At 45.0% G+C, this 17,010-nt stretch overlaps 1 protein-coding gene across 1 annotated transcript in view; it reads right to left on the bottom strand.

Moving 5' to 3' along the window:
• LOC147024498 (3',5'-cyclic-AMP phosphodiesterase 4C-like) overlaps positions 1–17,010 on the bottom strand; it is a 209,782-nt gene that overhangs the window by 64,170 nt on the left and 128,602 nt on the right. The window contains exon 8 of the mRNA XM_085884489.1: positions 8,539–8,632. Coding sequence (XP_085740615.1) covers positions 8,539–8,632 — 94 coding nt within the window. The remainder of the gene's footprint in view (positions 1–8,538; positions 8,633–17,010) is intronic.

The raw sequence follows: 17,010 nt of genomic DNA on the forward strand, positions 1-17,010 counted from the left end.
AAAATGTGATTTGAAGTCCTCAACTCTACCCCCCCCCACGCCCCTCACAAACCCCAAGTCATCAAACACCCCTCATAAGCCCCAAGCCCCCAACATTAGGTTGGGAGGAGGGCAGAGTTGGGGTTGGGAGAAGGGCAGAATTGGGGTTGGGAGAAGGGCAGAGTTGGGGTTGGGAGAAGGGCAGAGTTGGGGTTGGAGGCAGGACAGAGTTGGGGTTGGGGGCAGGGCAGAGTTTGGGTTGGGAGAAGGGCAGAGTGGGGGTGGGGGGCAGGGCAGAGTTGGGGTTGGAGGCAGGGCAGAGTTGGGGTTGGAGGCAGGGCAGAGTTGGGGTTGGAGGCAGGGCAGAGTTTGGGTTGGGAGAAGGGCAGAATTGGGGGTGGGAGAAGGGCAGAGTTGGGGGTGGGAGAAGGGCGGAGTTGGGCTTGGAGGCAGGACCGAGTTGGGGTTGGGGGCAGGGCAGAGTTTGGGTTGGGAGAAGGGCAGAGTTTGGGTTGGGGGCAGGGCAGAGTTGGGGTTGGGGGCAGGGCAGAGTTGGGGTTGGGGGCAGGGCAGAGTTGGGGTTGGGAGAAGGGCAGAATTGGGGTTGGGAGGAGGGGAGAGTTGGGGTTAGGAGAAGGGCAGAATAGGGGTTGGAGGCAGGGCAGAGTTGGGGTTGGAAGCAGGGCAGAGTTGGGGTTGGGGGCAGGGCAGAGTTGGGGTTGGAGGCAGGGCAGAGTTGGGGTTGGAGGCAGGGCAGAGTTGGGGTTGGGGGCAGGGCAGAGTTGGGGTTGGAGGCAGGGCAGAGTTGGGGTTGGAGGCAGGGCAGAGTTTGGGTTGGGAGAAGGGCAGAGTTGGGGTTGGGGGAAGGGCAGAGTTGGGGTTGGGGGGCAGGGCAGAGTTGGGGTTGGGGGCAGGGCAGAGTTGGGGTTGGAGGCAGGGCAGAGTTTGGGTTGGGAGAAGGGCAGAGTTGGGGTTGGGGGCAGGGCAGAGTTGGGGTTGGGGGCAGGGGATCTTGAGGACTTGGGGTTGGGAGGGGATCTTGAGGACTTGGGGTTGGGAGAAGGGATCTTGAGGACTTGGGGTTGGAGGAGGGCAGAGTTTGGGTTGGGAGAAGGGCAGAGTTTGGGTTGGGAGAAGGGCAGACTTGGGGTTGGGAGGGGATCTTGAGGACTTGGGGTTGGGAGGGGATCTTGAGGACTTGGGGTTGGGAGGGGATCTTGAGGAATTGGGGTTGGGAGGGGATCTTGAGGAATTGGGGTTGGGAGGGGATCTTGAGGACTTGGGCTTGGGAGGAGGGCAGAGTTGGGGTTGGGGGCAGGGCAGAGTTGGGGTTGGGGGCAGGGCAGAGTTGGGGTTGGGGAGCAGGGATCTTGAGGACTTGGGGTTGGGAGGGGATCTTGAGGACTTGGGGTTGGGAGGGGATCTTGAGGACTTGGGGTTGGGAGGGCAGAGTTGTGGTTGGAGGCAGGGCAGAGTTGGGGTTGGGGGCAGGGCAGAGTTGGGGTTGGGAGGGCAGAGTTGGGGTTGGGAGGGATCTTGAGGAATTGGGGTTGGAGGGATCTTGAGGACTTGGGGTTGGAGGGAGGGCAGAGTTGAGGTTGGAGGGAGGGCAGAGTTGAGGACTTGGGCTTGGGAGGGATCTTGAGGACTTGGGCTTGGGAGGGGATCTTGAGGACTTGGGGTTGGGAGGAGATCTTGAGGACTTGGGGTTGGGAGGAGATCTTGAGGACTTGGGGTTGGGAGGAGATCTTGAGGACTTGGGGTTGGGAGGAGATCTTGAGGACTTGGGGTTGGGAGGAGATCTTGAGGACTTGGGGTTGGGAGGAGATCTTGAGGACGTGGGGTTTGAAGGGTTGGGGGGGGAGTTGAGGACTTGAAGAAAAATTTGGAAAGGGAGTATTGAGAAAACTTGTAGTGTGGGGGGGGGGGGGCAGAGAGAAGACAATTGGGAGAGGGGTGTGGGGTTTTGGAGTAGGGGGGAAGGGGTGATGAATTTGGAATGGAGTGGGGGTGATTATTTGGGAAGGGAAGGGTTGTGAAGACTTGCAGTGGGGCAGGCATTGAAAACAAGTTGAGGAATGTTTTGAAGACTTGTGATTGGAGGGGGGCTTCAGGTTCTTGGGTATGGGAGGGTGGTTGAGGACTTTGGGTTGGAGGGGTGGGGGGGGGGTTGAGAACTTTGGATTGGAGAGGGGGGGAGGATTGGGGGTGAGGACGAGGTCACAATTTCCGTGGCTCCCTGCTATTTTGAAATATAATGCGATATGATATATAATGAGTTCCCTTCCAAGGAAATTCAACACAGGAGGAAGCCATTGGACCAGTCTAATCCGGTGCATTGGCTCCCAACTTATGGTTGTTTGTCTGCTCTCTATCCTATTTAAATGGTGAGCATCAAGCAAGAAAGCAGCACATACCTTTTTAATGTCTTTGGTATGACTCAGCCAGGGTTTGGTTCGAATTTCCGACCTCACAAACTCGGAGTGGATACGTTAACCATTACATCCGTGAATCTGGTTCAAACTAAAGCATGGCCATTGTGCATGGGAAGAAGGCATCATTGACTTGGAGACAACATTGGCAGAACTTGAGCAGAGATCGCAAAGATTTTGAAGACTTGCTTTCAACGGCATCAAGAAGGACAAGGTGTGAGGCAGGGGTGCCTGCCCAAAGTAATACATGCGAGACAACAAAACTAATTGGTGACACATTCTCTTCAATTCTTGGGTGGACTGAATTTTGCTCCACTCCAGGAGGCGGAGACATTAAAGAAATTGGCTAATTACTACCTGCCCCTAATTGAATCCTCACCATCCAAAATGTCAACTGTGAAAGAAATCCTGAACAAAAATCAAGAGCCGATCAATGACATTTGTCACACATGGTCCTCGTTTTTTTTTTTTTCTTTTCTCTTTTTATCAGGCAATTTATTCTGAAGTAAAGTATTCAGATGGAAATATGAGATCCTAAATGATTGATTCATTGCCAGACGAGAGGAATTTCATACCTGCATGGCCTTTCTTGCTCTTACAGGGATGCGACTCACTGACGAAGGATATTCTGATTGAATCATAAGTTGTAGCTGAGGGATCCATCAATGGTGTGGGAAATGGTCATCAATACAACAGCAGAAAACAAAGTCTTCTGCCTTGAAACATCATCCCCATGTGAGCAATGTATGCCTCCAACAAAGGATGCTTTGAGTCAACGCATTAGGTGTGCCTTGTATCAAGCTGTGACATTTTGGCACTCGCTCAAACCTCTGATCAATACCTGATCCCTTGATGGACATGGATGGGTAGTATCTAACAATGAACCGTCCCATCGCATGGATAACTAGAATGGCACTCGTAGTCTCGCCTCGTGCACTCATTCTGAACAAAGATACCATCATCAACTGAACACGCCACTATTATATTATGGACACTGCTATTATGTCCAATATTGCCGTAACATTGCCATTATCTAAAGCTTTATTGATTGTTGATTCATTATTAGGACATTCAACAACAACTTTTGTGCACATCAAGGTGAAATTGCATCAATGAAGGTGGATATGAAATGAGTTTCAAACTATATTCACCATGGCTGGTCCATCATATGTATGAACTTGCTCATCGATCTATTAAGCAGTTCTGGAGTAGAAAATGTTTTTTGAACGTTTTTATCTTCAACCCAATCTGATCACCAGGCCACATGACAGATGATATCATAAATGTAATTTTTCATACACATCTGGTCATAGATTAGATAGATGAAGTTTCAAATTTTTTGGATAAGGATTTTGATTCATTCAAATATGGCTGGAATATGACTTCACTGATGATGTCATCGTTATTACTCTATATACGCCGTGGAGAGTTGACGACATAGACCAAGTTTCAATTTTTTTCAGTGAGTGATTTCAGAGAAAACGATGTTCAATTTTTTCCCTTCAATCCAATATAGCTGCCATAGCATGTGACCTTATGATGTCAGAATTATCAATAAGATCTTCTGCATGGGGAGTCCCTCCTATTTTTAAAGTTTGACATCGATCGGGAAGGCAGTTGCAGAGAAAAACATTTTGAAAGCGAAAATATGCGGATGCGGACGCGTGCAGACAGGACACACACACACACAGGACACACACACACACAGGACACACACACACACACACACACACACACACACACACACACACACACACACACACACACACACACACACACACACACACACACACACACACACACACACACACACACACACACACACACTGCAATAATCTTGCATCCCCTTCAGGCCAGCTCGACTAACAATGGCCCCAGCTCCAAACAGTTACAATTAACTACTTTGAGGATTAAGAACCTCGAAGTAGTCAATTGTAACTGCTTGAAAACTCACTGTGAAGGGGGGCTGTGGTCGTGTCACAAGCAGGATTTGTTTTGAACAGAACTAACCAAGAACAGCACCTGCGAAGTAATGGGGTTGTCGAAGTTGATGAAGACGGGGTAATGATGGATGAATAGCGTAACATGCTGGTCTGTTGCATATTTTTGTTATTTCAGGTTTCCTCCACTTGTCTTAACCCACTGTGTCGGTGTGTTTCCCGTTCAATGGTTTACAGACATGATCATGTACATTGTACCCTTTGAGATCAATAAATTAGTGATGGAATTTTTTAATTATTGCAGTCTGGTACTACCAGATGTATGGTGTTGGCTTCATGGTTAGGGTGGCAGGCTTGGGATCCTATGGTCCTGAGTTCAAATCCTGTTCTGCTGTTGAATTAATACCAGGTGGGGTTGACTCAGCCCATCATCCTTCCGAGGTTGGCAAAATGAGACCAGCTTGCAGGGATGACCAAGCCATTTGGGTGTCCTGCATCAGAGTGGTGACCCATCCAGGATTGTGCCCAATAGCCCAGGAGACTGCTTAGGCAGCACTGACACTCTGTACAGAGTATGGTCCCAATGGAATGTGTGTATGTATGGTACTACCCTTGGAGGCCAAGAACCAACTTTGTTTCCCTCGATTGGACCCTTTCAATGATGCTGTATTAATATTGGTGGTTTCAGCAATAGGGATACCAAAATGTTGCTGCGTACTTCCAAGACCGGTCTCAAGGAGGCTTTTGTAAAGTGCGATGAGTCTGATGGGAAATTAAAATTAAATTAGTTTGCAAATACAAGTATATATATGAATATATATATATATATATATATATATATATATATATATATATATATATATATATATATATATATATATATATATATATTGTGTACATAATCAAGGGTTGTGGAAAAGTTAGAGTGGAATGGAATGGAACAAAATGGAAAGGGGGAAACACCAAGAGCTTGCCAGAAATGAGTGAGAGCAAGATCGAAGAGGACAGAAAAACACATGGGGGTGAACAAGTTGCACACAAGCTGAAGCACAGCAATAAGAGGAAGAGGAAAGTAGGGATGAAATATAAGAGGAACAAATCAACCAAAAAAACTATAACGGGCACTCATAGAGCGCATACCTTCGCCGCCACTACTTTTTTTGTTCTTGGTATGAGTGTGGGGAACTGGTTTCATATGAATGGTCTTATGACACAAACCACATATCTATAAAGTCATGACCCCCCCCCCGACTTTCGGGGGCTATGGACGAAACAACAATCAACTCACGTCGTTTTGGCGAGTCTTCACTCACAAGCTCGGTGAATACGTTTCAACAAGAGAAGGTAATCTCGTTTGATGCTGGTTTCATGCAAATCGAATAAGAATTGACTGAGTTATGCCGAAAACCGCATATTTTTCAAGGGCGTGAACCCCCCCGACATTTTACCCCAACCGGTGACATGTGTTATGACGTCATTGTATCACAAGATTGGGCATTAAATTCTGAACATTTTGGTGCTGGGTTCATGTAAAGCGGACAAGAATTGACCGCGTTATGACAAAAACCGCATATTTTTCAAGGTCGTGACCCCCCTGACCTTTGACCCCTAACCGGTAACAAGAGTATGGGCGTCATTGTGTCATATTGCATATCACAAGACGAGGCGTTGAATTCTGAACATTTTGGCGTTAGTTGCATGCAAATTGAATAAAAATTGACAGTGTTATCGTAAAAAGACGATTTTGACCTTTTCGTGACCTTGACCTTGACCTTTGACCCGAACGATCCCAAAATCTAATCGAATGCTTCCTGGCTAATAACCAATCATCCCACCAAATTTCATGCAATTCGGTTTAATACTTTTTGAGTTATACGAATCACAAGATTACAAATAAATAAATAAATAAATAAATAAATACACGCCGACCAAAACATAACCTTTCGCAGAATGCGAAGGTAACAAGAAACCAAAAGAAGTGGGGGGGGGACCACAATGAAATGGATAAAGGGAATGGGGTAATAATTTGGGGTCAAATAGTTCATGGGTATGGATGGGGAATAACCTGAGTTGGTGTTGAACAGCAGTCTTGAAGCCCTGGAGGACAGGATGGGACTGAACAGATTGAGGAAGATGGTTCCACAGGTGAAGGAAAAGAGGAACAAAATGGTAGAGGTGAGCAGTGAGCCTGTATTTTGTGAATTTAAGAAGAGGGTTACTTGCAGACCATGTGTACACTGCAGACACCTGGGAGGGATAGAGCCAAGAAAGAGGAGAGGGTGCAAGCCCAAAAAGGAGGTGATAGAATACAGAGGCCACCTGCCTGCGATGTGAAAATAACAGGCTTCAACACTCAGTTTTGTCATGGGAAATCCCAATGGTTTTGAGGGCCTTGCTTTCCACAGTATCAAAAAGAGCAAAGTGTGAGGTAGAGGTGCCAGCACAAAGGGGAGAGCTGCTGTACCCCTATCAAGTGCGAATTAAGCCCTCATAGGTTTTCAAAAGTTCAAACTGGCTAAAGAAAGACCTCACACGGCAAAGGATGACCAGTCGGTGGCTGGCTTTGGAGGCCATCTTAGAAATATGGTTTACCAAGATCATGGCTGATGGTGAGGCCCAAAAGTCTGAGCGACTGAAGCTATTCAAGTGGTTTGTTTCAGAAGGAGATGGGAGGTTTTGCCAGATGGTCCTTTCGGAGAGACAGGCTGACTGAGGTTTGTTGAGGTTGAAAGCTATATTGCAAATGTCGGACAAGCTCCTGATTTTCTCAAGGTCTGCAAAGAGGGATGAGCCTGCTCTTTTGTCTGTATGAAGGATGAGAAATGATATGGTGGAGGGTGACATCATCAACAAAGAGATGAGAAGAATTTTCCATGCAATCAGAAATATCATTGATGAAGATGAGGAACAAGACTGGGGCCAAGACAATGCCCTTGGGGCACTCCATCTTTGATAATTATGGAGTTGTCATCTCATATACTCTCCCTGTCAGAGATAGACCTTCAAAAAGACCTTCAAAAATTAGGTCATGGGATGCCTTTTTTTAATGCTGTTCTCATGTCTAAGTATTCCTCAAATAGTTAAAGGCCTGTTATTAGGCCATAATTCATTGAAGCATATGACAGAGCCTTCCCACCAGAGATATCACATAGCTCCACCCAGCTAAGGACCGGGAAACATTTTTGCTGATGAACCCCAACCGTCCTCTCTTGCTGGTGCCGGGCACCAAACTTTCACCTCAAGTATTGCCTCCCTACTATGGGACCACCTAGTTTTGAAGGTCTATCTTGGATATTTACAGAGCTATTCAGGCTCAATGTTGGAGACATGTATAATTTGTTGCAATATTTAGGAAATAGTATCACTTTCACACTTTTATAACATCAGTATACGATACCACAAACCTTCAAAATCGGTTGGCTGAAAGTACCAAGGGAGGTGGATGAGGACCTAAAAATCTGAACCAAACCATAAACCATACTGTGAAGTGGCTCCATATGACCTACTTTGACCTCCTCATTTGAGATAAATGGCTGAATTTCAGAGTGAAGCTTTTAATGAAAGTTTGGATGTGGTAGCTATCAAAAGCAGTGTAGAAAGAGTAGGCCCTCTTGTTTGGACCAAAACTCATTTTTAAGAACATTTTCACGTCTCAGCTGGCAGCCTATACCTTCTTATTTAAAGTGTGGGGAGGATTTTGCTGACATCAGCTGGTGCAGATAAAAACCTGGTCCTGGAAGACAATGTTAAGCCAGAAACTTGATCCCACCCTCCTCCATATATTTGAAATATTTTCCCCTTTGAAGCTCAGATCTGAAGATATTTTTAAATCCTGGATAAGACCGTCTGCAACAGAAAACTGACTTCACATCACCTGAAATAATTCATCTCACCACCCTAATAACCCATTCTCCAAATTCATATCGCATGGAGATGTCAATTTGCCAATATAGCAGCAAAAAGTTTTCACACCTGACCATAAGTAACAATTGTTGGAACTATACTACATATCAGTGATGAGGGCGTTGAGGCATTTTTAAAACAGTGTGCACATAGTATAGAACTTGTCACATAGTATGTATGCATCATCTACACCTGCTGTAAACAATCAGGTCTACATACTGGGGTACCAGGCACCAGGAAGTGGAGTGAGTTGTGTTGGAGCTATAGTTTGAAAAGCATTGTACCGAGAAAGGTGCTTGAGATGTACTCAGAAACTTGGTTTCCAGAGCGACTCGTCTCCGATAGGTGAGTCAGCTCACGGTTCAACATCCGCTTGAACTGCAGTACACAAGAATACCAGGAAACTGCGATTAGAGTGCGACAGAAAATCTGCGTGCTTATTATGGTCTCGTGACCTCGATAAAGGACCACTCGCCATTGTACTATCTGGTCTGGGTTAAATTCCCAACAACTATAAAAACTGTCGCCCTGGAGATTTACAAGCAGGGCATTGCACCAATCAGTACACAGTCCTTCTGATAGACGTTAAGATGGGGGTCCCGTGTACTAGCACAGTAAACATGTGTCCAACTGTGACTTATTAAAAGCAAATATTTGACCAGGGTACGAGCAAACAAAAAACCAAATCCCTGCCCTTACCTGGCCCAAAGATATTGGCACTGCTTTGTCAACACATGCGCATAGTAATGCCAACATGGCAACCCTACAATCTTCAAGGTAATGGGATAGATTAGAATTATACACAATTAGCAAACAATTATAAAAAAGTATGACTACAATGTGATCATCATTACAAACAGTAAATAAATCAACAAATTGAAGCAATCAAGGATTAATAATGATGTAGCTGTGATGCTATCTTAGTCAAAGAACCTCATCCAAAGACAATTTATCTGCAAAGTGACTGCAAATGTGGGATCATTAAAGCCAAAAGAAATGTGCAGCATAATCCAGTGGTTTTGATATTCAATTACTGCCAACAAGACAAAAGAAAATTACAAAAGGATTGACAGACCATTTAAACACTGCACATGCTAATGCCAGTACTGTATTGGAAAAATGAGAGAAGAAATAGTAATGAGACTAAAAAATATAAAACAAGTAGGGGTACATTCAAAGTACTCTGCCCCCATGCCAAATAAATCAATGATAATCCTCCAGCGCACGACATCACCGGGGCGCCTCCGGCACCGCTACCTTGCAGCACGTGGAGACGGAATTTGGAGGGAGTCGTGTGCAACAACTGATTAATTAAGTGCATAATTAAAACAAGTAAATAAATAACCGTAAAAAATAATTTCTTAATCAATTGGCTAACAGCATACCTAAACCACTACTGTTTCATTTGAATCTGTAACTTTTTGAAAATTAAGTAATTAATCAAAAAATTAAATAATTAATCGATTAATCAATAAATCAAAAATACCCTTTATAGCCAAATCGCTTGTTCACTGTCCTGTCCAAATATCAGCTTCCGAGGTCAAAAGGTGCCCAAGATGTTGCCAGGATGAGAAATAAAACAAATAATTAAAAACCGATAATAATTAAGTAATTAATCCATTGATTGATTAATCAAAAGATAAAAAAATAACGTTTTTCCCAAAGCACATCTTCACTTTTGTCCCCAAATTTCAGCTTCCTAGATTAAAGGATGGCCGAGATATCGCCCGGACAAACAAACAAAGAGTAATAAAAACTGAGTACTCCCTTTGGCACCTGGCAGTGACATCATTCATCACCAAGATATGGAGTTGGGAAGGAGTGGTGTGCAATAAAATTTATAACATGGCCTCTTATATTAACCAGCATGATAAAAGACGTGCTTCCCACATCGCTATTAAACCGATTACAAATGGTTTTCCAACGTACGAGAAGAGTCGACGCTTCCACAACAAATGCAAGACCCACGCGATGGGCCAATCTCGACACGGACCTTCGAGAGGGATGAAGGCACCAGTGAGCTCGGATACGAGGCGAGTCATTATGGACCAGCAGCCAACTGTGGTGACGCCATCAACACTGGAATCCATGTCCTTGTAAGCACATTACTCTTACAAATGGAAAAATCATGCTTTTTTTTGTATACATTGTCGAGGCTCGTGTGAGAGCGAACACACAACGCACATCAAGGGGGCATGAGACAAGAGGGGCAGGAATGGGAAAGACAAAACAGTGGGGAACAGAGACATTAGGAGATCTGTGGAAGGGAGAGGGATGGGACGGGGAGCATGGGGACATTACAAGATGGACATTACAGGGACTTTCAGGAAGGAAAGCAGGGAATTTGAAGGAGGTGGGCTTGGGTGGATTAACGGGGGTAGAAAAGATCGAGGATTTGGATGGGGGATGACAAGAGGTGGTGGTGAACAGCTGTTTTGAAGGCCTGGAGGGAAGAATGGGATTGAATAGAGTGAGGGAGTTTATTCCAAAGGCGGGAAAAAAGAGGAATGAAAGAGTGAATATGAGCAGTGATTCGTGATTTTGGTACTTTTACCAGATAAGAAGGGGGTTGTTTGCGGACCTTGAGCGCCCTGCAGAAATGTGGTGGGGACAAATCGCAGAGAGAGAGAGAGAGAGAGAGAGAGAGAGAGAGAGAGAGAGAGAGAGAGAGAGAGAGAGAGAGAGAGAGAGAGAGAGAGAGAGAGAGAGAGAGAGAGAGAGAGAGAGAGAGAGAGAGAGCAGGGGGGGGTGAGGCTGGAGAGGAGACGTTAGAAGACAAAAATACCACCGACCAGCCTGCGGTGAGAGAGTGAGAGGCCCAAAGACTCAGCCTCATCGCGGGAGATGCCAATGATCTGAAATGCCTTGGTTTCCACAGCGTGAAGCCGAGAAAGGTGAGAGGCAGGAGCACCAGCCCAGAGAGGACAGCAGTACTCCATCAGGTTGTGGATGAAAGCTTTGTAAGTGATCAGGAGCTCAGGAGGGCCGAGGAAGGACCTTGCACGACGGAGGATTGCCATTCGGCGACTGGCTTTGGAGGAGAGGTTTGAAATGTCATGGCAGATAGTGAGACCCAGAAGCTTGAAAGAAAGGACTTCTTACAGAGGATTGTTGAGAAAGTGGATGGGGGGGGGGGTCTAAACGGTCTTTTCGGAGAGACATAGTGAGAGTGTGAGATTTGTCCGGATTGAAAGACATGTTCCACGTGTTGGACCAATTTGTGATTTTATCCAGATCAGCAGTGAGCGAAGAAGCTGCTGCTTGCCGGTCTGAGGGATGACAGATGGTACGGCAGAGGGTGGAGTCGTCGGCAAAGAGAAATAGAGGATTTTCCAGAGAGTCTGAGAGATCATTGATGAAAACCAGAAAAAGAACAGGGCCCAGAACGCTCCTCGAGGAACTCCAACCTGGACAGGAAGAGGGGATGAAAGAACTCCATTTAGGGCCACACGTTGACTGCGACAGGAGAGGAAGTCTGTGAGCCGTGAGTGGAGATGGCCTTGGATACCATAGGAAGAGAGTTTGGTGAGTAGGGCAGGGTGCCAGACTGTGTCAAAAGCACGTGATATGTCCAGGGATATGGCTTGGATTTCCTGTCTGGCATTGAGGACCTCCATCCATTGATGGGAGAGCAGAAGCAGCATATCCAGGGTAGAGTGACCTGGTCTGAAACCAAATTGATGATCGGAAATCAAGCCATTGGAGAAGAGGAAAGGATTTAATGTCTGAAGCGATGATGGATTCCATAACCTTGCTGATGATTGGGAGAAGGCTGATTGGTCTGTAGTTGCAGGGATCTGTTTTAGCACCTTTTTTATGCAGGGCAGTGATGTTTGCTGATTTCCAAGCAGATGGCAGATGATCTTCAGCAAATGAGAGGGTGAATAGAACAGAGAGAGGGTGAGCAAGAGCAGAAGAGCAGGCTTTGAGGACACGTGGGCTGATGCCGTCTGGACCGGTTGCAGAATCTGACTCGAGGTTTGAAAGCAAGCTCTCCACCTTGTCAGGAGAAAAGGATACAGAGTCCAGGGACAGTTGGGTGCGACTGGGTAAGGTTGGTAGAGAAAGTGATGGGTTTTGGACACAATATTTAGCTGCAAACACCGAGTTTGGACATTCAGCTTTTTCACGTGCGGTATCAGCAGTGCGGCCATTTGAGGTAAGGGAGGGGATGGAGGGGGAAAATACACCAGGGAACCAGGGAAACAAACAAACACCTGCATATAAACTTGAAAATTCTCCAAATGGCAGAAATGATCATCGAGTTCTTATTCAGAATGAATTTGAAGGCCCAATCAGAGGAAAGAAGTTATTTTTGTTACAATTTGTGGGGAAAAAAATGTTTCCACGGCATTACCAAGAAAACTCATCATTGATGATTTCTTAAACATGAAGTGTTACATACACCATTAGAGGATGCCGTGTCCACTTTCTCATATGTGGGGTTTTGGTGGAGTGTTGTGAGGACACAAATTAGAAAAACGAATCGAGCTCAGGATCCCAAGTCAAATGTCGACCATGACACTCTGCACACATTCTGGAAGGAAGATTCATGTGCAGCCTGTGGCTGCTGGGTGCATCCCTTTCTGGAAGTGCAGCTGTGCCGCTGATGCAGTGCCCATGTCCAGTAACCTGGTACTCATGTTGCAGACCTCAGAAGGATGACAGGTGAGTCAACCCACCTGGTGTTAATACAATGGCTCGGCAGGGGATCAAACTCAAGACCTGAAGATCTTAGGCCAGCCACCTTAACTGTAAAGCCAACTCCAGGCTTACAATTCGAATGAGAGTACTTCTATAAAGTACATACTATTACAATGCAAGCATATGTATAAAGTATGCACAATTAGAATGTGAGTACCTGAATAAACTATGTACTATTACAATGCGAGCACGTCTATAAAGTATGTACTATTAGAACGCGAGTACATCCACAAAGGATGTACTACTAAGAATGCGAGTACATCTAAAAAGTACATACAGTACCATAAAATACATCTAAATAAGGAAAATATGTGTATCTATGAAATATGCAAATACACAAGCCGATAAAAATCCATACAATTAAAATGTGAATCCATAGAATGAAAACAAAATAGTCTGTGTGTCCGCTGTATGAACATAAACCTACATCGTCAATCCATCACCGACACACCACACAAACAAAAATAAACCAGCACATAAAACAAGTCCTGGTGAGGTTCTGCAATCCTGATTGCTCTTAAAGGTTTGTTATGGTATACTGGCACGGCGTTTGAACCTGGTTTCACCTCCCATCATGGGCCAGGGGTCACATTGGAACACGATAATTGGCCACATGTACCTGGAATCCATCCCTTTGGGAGTTATAACTCAATATTGCCTGAATAATAAGCAGTGATTGTAAAAAAAAAACTTGTACTGCTGCTGTCACTTATGCATCAGCATAGACATGGCAACCGAAAATTGATTTTGTCCATTGCTTCAATGTATTCGAAATGAATATGGTTTCCCAAAACTTTGCCGTTCAGATGTCAAAAAAGATGAAAATAGACATTTTCCGCACGATTACAGATGCAAACAGCGATTCATAATTGAATGAGGTGAGCTTCACATTCATCAACGAGAAGGGCGCTCGGTAGAGCACATACCTCCGACACGCAATGCCTGATTCATGAGAACATATCAGGCCCATTTCATTTTTGAAATATGATGCCATCCAGTACTATATCGTTTTTTGCCCCATCTCTCAATGGTGAAGAATCACTTTGAAAATTAAATAATTCTCTATTCAGATCCAGATTCAGATCGTCACCAAAATTGAATCAATTCGTCCTTGCTACACACCCAACCTGTCCACCAAGTTTCATCTGAATACGTCCACAATTTCTTGAGATATCGTGCTATAGTTCGATTTTGCACCATCGATGGTGAAGAATCACTTAAAAAATTCTTGAATCCGGATCCGGATTCGGATCTTCACCAAAATTATCAATCGTCACACACTCAACATGTCCACCAAGTTTCATCCGAATCCATCCACAACTTTTTGAGATATCCCACACACAGACAGACAAGAAGACGTCGTGCAGAGCACGACACTTGCAAAATCCATAAAACAAATTTGACCTCAAAAATAATAATTGGTGGTTGAATTAACTGACCAAATATGCAACTCCTCTTCAAACTTCACACCAAACGCCTTACCTTTATGTATCCCCATGATACAGAGAGCAGGTAGTTTGCTTCGGGCATAATGGGAGTCAGGAATTCGCAGCAGCGTCGGTTGAAGGAAGAGCGCTCAGGTTTTTGGAGTGCAGTTGTATGAAATGGGTGAAACGGGCAGATGGACAGCAGGTGCCAAAACGAACACGGAGAGGCTTTGAATCAGAGGCGCGGATCAGAGTGCAGGAGATGAGGGCAAAGCAGAGGCGAGATGAATTTGGCAGCAATGGAACGTTGGCTGCATTGCATAAACCATCCTCCCAATACCGCTCATCATCACCCACCCACATTACATCATTATTCCGCCCCTATTTTTTTTTTCCATGCCTCCCTCTCTTGCTTACCCCCCCCCCACCCCTTGCCACTGCACAGCTACTCGACCTCTGCAAATCCAGTCTGCCTCTTTGGACATAGCACATAGGGATACCAATTCATGCCTGACCGTCTCTCCCGAGGATGCCCCACTCGCCTGCCGAATGCCCTTCCCTCGGGTGTCCTGCGGTCACCCATGGGAGATCGGCAGCTGTACTACAATCTGGTTAGTCAACTGTAAAAGCCTTAGAGATTGTCGGCATTCAGACTAGGAATATATAACTACGTGCATCAATGCACTCTCTCTCCCGACTCACATCGCTCAATGTATTTGACAAAATCCATCTTATTTATTTATTTATTTGCCAAATGTGACGAATGATAGGAAAAAACAAATAAAGAATGATGTTATTTAAACCACCACCCCCCACCCCCCAGCCATCCCAGAATGTTGCAATACGTTTTGATAGCTTTTTCTCATTGCTGTGAATCAAAACACCAATATAGCACAAGTGATGCTTTGCATCGTAATGGAGATCAAATGCAGATCTTGCATTCTCCGCCTGTTGGTGGCATGCCTGCAGTTGCATTGAAGGTCACAATTAGTTTTGCATTCTTTGGAATCCTGATAACTAACACGATGCACTCAAAATAAAGAGTCAGATGCCAAATGATGCGCACAAGCCATTTTGCATTTGAGTAAAGAAATGAAACGGCGATATTCATGAGAAATGCTCCAGAATCGGAAAAAAAGTCAGGTGAGAAGGTTGAAAGGCCAGACAGGATATAGTGACACAGGACGTCACAAAAAAACACAAGTGAACAGGAGTGGGTGGGAGAAAGGCTTGGTCGTTGGCTTCGGTGAATTTGTCCTTTTTTAAAGTCATGGTCTTGTACAATAGGCCAGCAATACATTCCGCTTCTGAAAACATGCTCAGCCGGTGGAGACATCCTGTTTTTGCCTCCTAGCCTCGTGAGGTGTGTCATGCTAAGCACGTAACAGAGGTGGAGAATTGGGGGGGAGGGGGTAGGAGGTTATTGTGCCAGAACTCCAAATGTCATTGTGCAGCAACCTCTTTGTCATGGTGACAAACTAAACACAACGAAAAGTCAGAAGTAAGTCACGAGGACCAAAAATCAAACAAATGTACTTTTGAAGTAAAACTCAGATGAAGATAGAAAGACGATAGAAAGACAATGTTGCCCCGATTCAGGTTGCTGGGCTCGAAGGCTCTGCTGTTATGGTAACAGTCGAAGCAAAGCCAAATGTTCCGTTTCAATTCAAAAGTTAGCGGACACCTTTCACATCAATTCACCTGTACCTGCTTGGACCGTAACCTCCTGTGGGGTTCATTGCTGAATCGGGCCAACATTATGTTCCTATCTTCATCTGAGTTTTACTTGAAAAACACATTTGTTTAATTTTTGGTCCTCATGACTTCTGACTTTCTCAGGCCTCAGTTCTGCAGCACCAGGTTGCACTCACCCATTAAATACCTGCCATACAAGTAAGGGGCATGCAAGGTTGCCTGGAAAGACCAACCCAAATGTGCATTTGTCCCCCAAACAAACCAAAAGGTAAAACTATGAAATTTTTACAAATGAAAACTAAGGTACAACCATCTTCCATCAACAACTAAGTGGCATCTGGTTATTCTGGTGAGTGCTCTCTGATCATCCCTTTCACGACAGATAACACTGCAACAGGCTTTGCATGTGCCAAGACAGAATGCCCCAATTGAAAACTTACCTCCAAAGTGAGAGTCCCCACGGCGCTCCACTTTCCCACTTCAACGGACACCACGAGTTTTAAAGACGAGACAAAGGAATTTGTAAATGGCTTCCACACTGGGCCAGACGGCATCAGTCAAATCTTGATCTGCCAAATGAACATCTCCACCTCTTTAACACATCGTGTGATGTGGGCCAAACTCGTAATTGCTTAAAATGTGAGAACCATCAACCTCATCCACAAAAAGGGTACACAAATCATTGGACAACAACAACAAACAACAAACCATTTAGCCTGTTTGCAATTGTCAGCAACATTCTTCCAGACAAGGTGATGTAATGGTTACGGTGTCCACTCTGAGTCTGGGAGGTTGGTGGTTCAAATCAAACCAAACACTACAAAAATGTACGGGCTGCTTCCTTGCTTTATGCATAGCTTTAAAAAAATGATCGAAGCATGGACAAACAATAACTTGGGAAGAAAACAACAATAGGTTGGCTTCCTCTGA

Source organism: Eptatretus burgeri, chromosome 6, assembly GCF_056783735.1.
Source record: "Eptatretus burgeri isolate ZD-2024b chromosome 6, Ebu_testis_v1, whole genome shotgun sequence".
Classification (NCBI taxonomy): Eukaryota; Metazoa; Chordata; class Myxini; order Myxiniformes; family Myxinidae; genus Eptatretus; species Eptatretus burgeri.